Below are 8363 nucleotides of genomic sequence, written 5' to 3'. Positions count from 1 at the left end.
ATGTGCATGATACACTATTTTATACATTTAAAATATTGTTAGGTGTATTTGTCTACTTTTAATTTTCGGCACATTTTTGTGATTTAAGTTGTACATCTTGAGAAATTGTGTCGAACGTATGTTTTGATTCATCGTACACAATAGCCAATATGTTTTCGTCAGTTAAAAGCTGATATGGAAACATTTGTAGAGATTTACTATATTATTGATTATCAACACACCCAGGCATGATTTTTTCATAATTACAAAAATTGCCATAGTTGACAATTTCTTTGAAATTGAATACATCAGCGGCCATTTTCGTGTCTAAAATTTATGATGGGTAAATAAAATTTCACACTAATTAACTCTCGTTGTTTTAAATCTGATCTACGTTTTAATGTATTTTTTGATAACTATGTGTGGCGTCCCTTTCGGACGTTTAAATATGCATTTTTTATATTTTGTACACTACACGCGAACTGTGTGTGGCGTTCTTTTCGGACGTTTTATGTAGGTTTACCCTATATTTTCTTGCTCACTCTTAGAATCTTTTGTACAAACTCTTCAATTGTAGTTATTGTTCATTGTAATCATACCTATTGTTTTCAAGCCCTGGTAATGCTTCTTGCGGGGCCAGGGCATGTACTTTAGTACCAATAAAATACATTGACTGACTGACTGACTGACTGTATTTTTTGATCTGTATCAGTCGTTGATTGTATATTCTATACAATAGTTTTGCCCTTGAATTAGAAAAAGACGTTTTTTTATCGCTTTTATCAATTCAGCGAGGATGACAATGGGGCAGCTGCATAATGAGGAAGAAATTCTAATATATTCAGAACTAACCATTTTCAATTAATAATTTGATTGGTCGAACTGTCCGAATTCAGTTGCACGTTCTCTAAGAGTGTTCTTTGACAGCGTATGTTCCTTTGTGTGACTATATACTAGTGGCTGTATAGGTAAAATTACTGAAGATTGGACCAACTGTTCACGGAATCTCTTTTTACCAATGCGCTGCCACGTGGGTGTTTTTTAGTCTTTTCTACGTGTCTAACATTTAAATAGAAGCCGGTTTTTTATAGAATGTCTTCCCAGGAAACACAGTTGCCCTAAAAAGATAGTTAATGTGTTGCGTTTCCATTATATCTACTCCAAACTACATTATAGTGATTTATAAACGGATTATGCTTACAAAATCTAATAATGAAAGAAAAGTAAATTAATGTTCTAATGATCGTGTTTAAATGATAATACCCTACAGTACGTAAAGAAAAATGAATAAATTTGAAATGTTATTTACACACCACATACATATTTTTCATATAGATAATAAAACTGTTACAGTATAACATAAAAATAAGATACAGTCTATCGAATCGTTGCCCCCTTTAACGTAGTATCGCCCCCTTCACTTCAAAACTAAGATACCGCAAGCCAAAGCTGATACCAAATTCGTACTGCAGTGAATAGACTAGTGAGAAGTATAATGTTATTCGTTTAATTATTGTACGATATAACGAATAAAATATATAATTATTCTTAATACATCGCCCAGAAAATCGCCCCCCAAAATACAAATTGTTACTAGTCGCATCCTCAACATAAAAAAATGCCCACATGGGAGCGATATCGCCCCCGTTGAAAAACACTGAGTTACACTATGCCTACGAATCTGGATTAGTTTCTTTGCTTAAACACAAAAATTATTTATTTTATATCTTGGACACATTCTAATGCGACCGAGGTATGCAAAATAAAAAGGCTTCACTATATATATAATAATATATTATATTTAATATAAATTGATATGTATAAATGTTTGAAAATCTGAATATTAACTTAATTTTATTCTACAAAATTTATACAAAACCAAGATAATATTTTGTACAACAAAGTGTACATTTTTCTAACTTTTAACAGAACGCAAGAAAATTCAACTTTCTTTCTCACGAGGTTATTTACTTCAGAAAATTTGTCATATCCTCCGACTAATTTTCGACCTAACTTTATCTTGGTCAGATGACAAATGTTTATCTCCCTATTGGAGAATAGTTTGGTATAAAAACCCTTTTCACGCTATTTTTCGGGCAGTCTCAGTCATTCCTGCCTATTCATTAACTTTGTGCCAGAGCTCCCTAGCGTAATAACTTCTGTATAAAGAACAAAGGAACAAATTAACTCCTCAACTAACACCTCGATCAACGAGTCGACTAAATTTTTCCATGTCAAGACATTAATAAAGAGGTAAAATAATATGTAAATTGTAAGCTCTTTTTCTCTCTCTCTTTAAAATATTAGAATTTTAAATATTATTATTTACATAATAAGTAGAAATATGTATTCACTTTTATTTGTATTAAATTTTGATTTGTTTCATTTAAAATTAGTCTCGTTTTGTATTATATATATGCCGAATGCTTTACCAAAAAATCTAAGTTTCTCCGACTCGAAAAGTAATTTACTATCGCAAGGTAAGAAGCGAAAGTTTTATCTTAGGTGATGTCAGGAACAACAATTAAAATACTGAACATCACCATCCTTAGAGAATAAGTTATACTAACCTACAGCCGTTAAACGTTCGATGGTTCAACTTTATCGAACCGGGTTCCTCACAAATGTTTAAAATAGTGTTTTAATGTACAGTAATATACATAACTACAGTATATGAACAAGTTGGTTGTTATAACTGTTTAGTTGTTTCGTACCCAAAATGTCTTCTCTAAGAAAAGACAATAGCAGCTATAATATTTCTATTAAAAGAATACGAAGTAGGTATTGTGTCAGTTCAAAAAATATTTATTTACATAACTTTAATATCTATCAAATTTTTATCATAGTTTTCTTACAGTACGAATTTACGGAATCTTAAGATACGACAACAAATAACATGGAGATTTTATTTTATTTTATTTTATCTTTTGCTTTTTTCTTCACTAATAAGTGCATAAATAAAAACAAGGCATTTTTACATCAGCTTTATTAATCTTCCATAGGCCGATACAAGACTGTCAGCATTACACCCGTAATTTCTTTAGATTTCGTTGCTACATGTATTTTTTTCTCGTTTAAAATTATGTATTTACAGTTAAAATCGTTCAAATATCATTGCAGTTTAAAATACATTTATGATTTAAATTTCTGTTACAGTGAAGGTTTCGTGGTTCGACATCTATCGTTTTCCCAAGAAGAGTGTGTAAAGAAACGATTTTCGTAGGGATGCTAATTCTATAATAACTCCATGTGGCCAGCTTGTCGGTAAGGTGCGAACTCTCGACCAGATTTCACTGCTTTTATACACTTTATAAATAACACTGTAGAGTTCTGAACTATCTGTTTCAGAAAGAGTTGTTACTATATTATACTGCCAAGAAATTACACCATACTTTTTGTGTGTTTTCGTAACATGATAAGTTACTGTTATATTCTGTTACTATATCTGTACGTGTATAAATACATTTTAAGAATTATACTTTAATATCTTAGACTGACTCGTAAACACTCTCGATTTAAACTCTGTTATAAACACGTTCGTAAAAAATCTTCTATAATGTTAATAAATTACTGTTAGTATTATTAACAATATAACAGTTACTATTGTTTTATTGTTATATTTCTATATTTTTTTAGTAATATTTGTATTTATACATATTTTCCTTTATATATAATAATTGTAGAGAAAAAAATCTTACGTCATACACTTGACATTTCTAACTAATTTTGACAACTTCATAAATAAACTATCTGCACTATTTTAAAAGTAAGGCAAGTGTATCCATTATAACTTCCACTGGCTCACCGCAAAAATAAATTTGAAAGCGTAATTTCAAAATCAAATGCTAAGATAATAGCGACTTTTTTACCGATATTTTCGAAAGAAATGATTTAAGCAATAGTAAAGTATAATGCTTTATTTATAGTCGTCTATAAAATACATTTAATGAGCATAATAATTGCCAAGAAAAACGTTTTAATAGAAACTACACATTTTTGATGATTTTTCTTTGTTTAATTCGTTTCTGTAAAATTAATTTTATAAATCTGTAAACAGTTTTGTTCTTCCTTCGAAATGCTTTTTAGCTTTTTGAAACCAGAGAAAACTGAATGCAACGTTTTTGCCATCTGAAAAATTAATTTTAACTCAATTTATTTCCAGGTACAGAAACGAAATTAATTAAGAAAACAATAAAACCTTTAGGGGAATTCTCTTGTCAATAATCAAAAATCTACCAATTGTGAGACAGAGAGAGACTTTTCCAAATCTTTTCATGAAGTTCAAAATCTGAAATTATTGTCGATATTAAGAAAATATTTGTTTAAATGCAATTTAAACTTCATACCTTTAGCTTTTGATTCTCTGCAATGTCACATCCTGCAAATTGTCTGATATCTTGAAATGTATTTTCCATCTACAAAAGAAAGCAACTATAAACTATCTAAAGCATATGCCAATAGTTCATATAGAGTGTAATTACCGTAAATGCTAACAAGCACAGCAGACAGCCAAAGATAATGCTAAAGCAAGTGAATAGTATCATCAATAGGAGTATCAACAATTTAATGAAATAATGAAGTTCTAAGAACAAAAACGCATAATATGAAAAACTTGTAACCCAAACGATTCCAAAGTAAACAAATCCAAATACAAAATTATATTTAGATTTGAACTGTTGCACGAAAATCCAAAGTTCTTCATGATGCATCATTAATTCGTTTAGCTTCTCTCGTATATCATAATCGATTCTTTTTATTGAAAACAGCTCCATCGACAATTGCTCAAATTCCTTATGCGAGATCAGCACTAACAATGCCACTAAAAATAAGATGTAACCGAATCCACCAATAAAAAAACTTGTATTTAAAGAGGCGAATGTACTACAGAAGAGAGCTTCCCCATTAAATTTTTGCTTCATTTCTATGTAAGTGTAGAAAAATACAGTAACTGTAATTTGATACAAATCAATGGCTACTATTATAACGAAGGAAATGAGCAGAGTAACATATTGCAATAAGATGTTATTTTCGTTAATCATTTTTACTCGAAAGTATTTATTCCTTAATGGCTTTTTCAAGTTGAATTTGTTGCGTTTGATGAATTCGAATGCAATACAATAAATGATAAATATAGCAGAAAACACTATTTTAAATAACATGGAATTTATTTCGAATACGTCATACCAACCAATGCATATCGCGTATTCATTGACTACTGGGATCATTTGCCATATAACAAGACTTGTAAATCCGCGTAAATTCAGTTCGATAAATCGTATATACATATTCTTTAATTTGTTATTTTGAATTTTTTTGTTTTTCTTTGTGCATTTACAGTTACAAGTTTCAAATGCGTCCAACCCAAATATAAGAGCAGTTGTCGAACAAGGGCTGATGAAACAGCTCAGACATACCTCTTGTAAATTGAAACTCATGCTCAGTCTGTATTCGTGTCTAAGCTTTACAGAACAGAATGAAACTGTTCTTAGAAATACTGGTTACGTAAAGTCATTATCTCTGAAAATTTTATAGTGCCATTAATAATAACAATAATGGTGTATTTCAAATTAAAATTTAATGACATAGTGAATAAAATCAATTTATTGGCTATTGGCTATAAACTTTCTATTTAAAGTTATCAATAATCCAACAAACCATTGTAAATATAATTAGTTATAACAACAGAAAATTATATCTTAAGTGGCTTTTATGTACTTTTATATATCAGGGTAAGTTATTAGACTTACATTCTTAAAAGTATTCCAATCTTTTGATGAGTATTTTTAAAGAATCTGTCATTTTAGTGATATTTTAATGCATTGATTGGTATATTAATAGCTGCGTATTTTGCCCTTATCAATTTTAAATTCCTTACTAATATCAAGTCATTACGAGCTATATGCTAATGTTATTGGAAATTATATGAACTTCAATCAAACGATAAAATTTTAGAAGTGTTATACTAGATAGTATGTAATCTTAAACAAATAATACATCATGTTTCTCATTACACTGTCCTTATAAGAACTTTCTTTTAAAAAACTAACTTATTTTACAGTGATTGTAAATACTAAAATAGAAAAACAATGTTCAAGTAAGTATCACTAACAGATTTTCGTTATTATTCATATTTACAATAACAACAATGAAAAAAAGAAGCTTAATATTTAACTGATAATTGAATATATATGAACAGGATAAATATCGTGTGACGAGTAATTGTAATACGCTACACATTTAAATCACAGATCTGTTTAACTACACAACTGTATACACTTGCTTTCACTGCTGTGATCGCTGATAATAAAACGCAACGACTTGATGCCTAACGGTGCCATTAATCCAGTCACAACGCATTTTTAGACGTAAAAAAATTCTAATAATTTCTGTTCTCTGTTCTGTCAGGAATCTGTTTCCAAATTTTTTTTTATAGTCTTCAAATTTTATTTAACATATTCTTGCTCATATAAAAACATGTCTTGACAGGAAACTAAACGTTATTTCTTTACATCCTTATAATCGTATAATGATTTAAATATTTTCTGGATGTATTGCAAGTACAGTTCATATCTAACAACTTTTTCAGAATTCAGTTAACTGGTAAAAGCCGCCGATCACATAAAATCCCTGAACGCTGACATTTGGAACCAATAGTTCTGGTAGCTGCCAGTTTCATTTTCATGTGTAACCCTTAAATATAGGACGGTTTTTCCGATGTTTTGTATGGTAAGTTTTTCCGGATGGCGGTTTCCTTGAAAAATTTCTTTGTACTTTTTAGACAAAGCTACAAAAGACAAAGAAAAGAATATGCAAAATTTTAAACATTTTTCATACAAACTTTCTAAATTTAAAAACACAAACGTTCACAATGATACAATAAAGCGAAATAAATATAGCTGTTACAGCTGTTTATCTATATACTTTTTTTCTATCTGTTTATACTAAGATGATTATACTTATCAAATTATCATCTTAGTGAATTATTTAAATTATGTTATTTAAATCATCAGTTAAGTCAATTCAGACTTAACTGATGATTTAAACTGAGAGACAAAAATTGCTCTGCTGGAAATGCTGATTTCTAGTAATTTGCAACAGTATTTATCAGAAGGTTGCTTCTTGTAAGTAAGGTGTTCCACAAGAACCGCTGAAAAAAAAAACAATTTTTTGAGGTTAGAACATGCACTAATAGATTGAAAAACATTTTTACGTGTATAAATCTATTTATATTAAAATCTATTATGTGTAATTCAGCACGTAATTATAAAAACGTATTTTAGGAAATTTGAGCTTCTAATTCGTGGCTGACTGCGGAATAGCGATGAAGTATATCTATATACTGCCACATAAGTATAGAACCGCCTCATTTCTCGTCAGTTCAAAGTGTAAAAGTAGTATGTGTAAGTGTATGTTTTTTTCAATTATGCCTCGCGGAATTCATTTAACAGACTTTGAGAAAGGACAAATTCTAGCTTTTAGAAGCACTGGTTTAAGTCACCAGGCAGTAGCAAACAGCATCAAGTGTTCGAACAAGGTCGTTGAGCATTATTTGTCAAATCTTGCAAATTTGGGACAAAAACTTTGAAGTAATTGTTTTTCAAATCTTACCTTGTGAGACCGCACACGAATCGATAATGAAACCTGTAATTTTCGGGACAATTTGAGAGTAAATTTACAAAACAATCATAACAATGAGTAACACATTTCTTTGTTTAGTTTAATTTTATTGTTACATGGTATTGTTGATAACTTTAAAAATGCCGGTAACAAATAATAACAAAAATGATGGAAAATCGAAAGAAGACATTTTTCACGGGAAAGTAATTGAAAACTGATATTTTCTGATTCATATATTATTAATTATTTAATATTAAAAATGAAACGTTTTATTATTGTGTACAGGATAAACAATTAGGCCTAATTAAAACTGCTGAAAAAACCATCAGGAGTAATTCGAAAGATAAAATAAAACGTTTTCAATAAGCTTAAAGATGAGCAAATAATCCATAGTAATCCATAGAAATTTTATGGAATAAAATGAAATTTTATTTTAGTCTTTTCAAATTCTACAGACTAAAATGATATTTGAATCATACAGGAGTGTGCCCTGGCAATAAATGCACGGCAATGTCTGTAACATTTATATCACAGACAACTTACCGAATTTTGTAACTACAAAATTGTTCAGTAACTCTGCACAATAGGGACCCGTTAGTCTGGATTAGCGAACATCTAATGTATGTTGTAAAATTTATGATCACTTAAATTTTACATTTAGGATGATTAATTCGGTGATTGTTTACACCGGTTTTGTCTGCTTTGTCACTGCTGTTTTAATGAAAGTTCATACAAAATACATTATTTCATAGTTTGTTACTGATTTT

At 29.5% G+C, this 8363-nt stretch overlaps 1 protein-coding gene across 1 annotated transcript; it reads right to left on the bottom strand.

Annotated features, from left to right (window-relative positions):
- Window positions 1-3915: 3915 nt before the first annotated feature.
- On the bottom strand, window positions 3916-5403 carry LOC111633808. The gene is made up of 4 exons (XM_023378444.1): window positions 4461-5403; window positions 4326-4394; window positions 4178-4267; window positions 3916-4107 (listed from the first exon to the last, which is right to left on the bottom strand). Exons 1-4 carry the CDS (start codon window positions 5262-5264, stop codon window positions 3994-3996), a joined length of 1077 nt encoding a protein of 358 aa, XP_023234212.1. The 5' UTR covers window positions 5265-5403; the 3' UTR covers window positions 3916-3993.
- Window positions 5404-8363: the final 2960 nt, after the last annotated feature.

This window comes from Centruroides sculpturatus, unplaced genomic scaffold (assembly GCF_000671375.1).
Source record: "Centruroides sculpturatus isolate CEXI.00-Female unplaced genomic scaffold, Cexi_2.0 scaffold723, whole genome shotgun sequence".
NCBI lineage: Eukaryota > Metazoa > Arthropoda > Arachnida > Scorpiones > Buthidae > Centruroides > Centruroides sculpturatus.
This window is presented reverse-complemented; position numbering and strand designations above follow the sequence as displayed.

Bases quoted from the DNA above. Each gene is read 5' to 3' on its own strand.
- LOC111633808 (XM_023378444.1), bottom strand. From the start codon at position 5,264: ATGTATATACGATTTATCGAACTGAATTTACGCGGATTTACAAGTCTT. The intron at 4,395-4,460 runs GTAATTACACTC...TTTCTTTTGTAG, and splicing joins TGTGCTTGTTAGCATTTACG to ATGGAAAATACATTTCAAGA. The intron at 4,108-4,177 runs GTTTTATTGTTT...TTAATTTTTCAG, and splicing joins ACAAGAGAATTCCCCTAAAG to ATGGCAAAAACGTTGCATTC.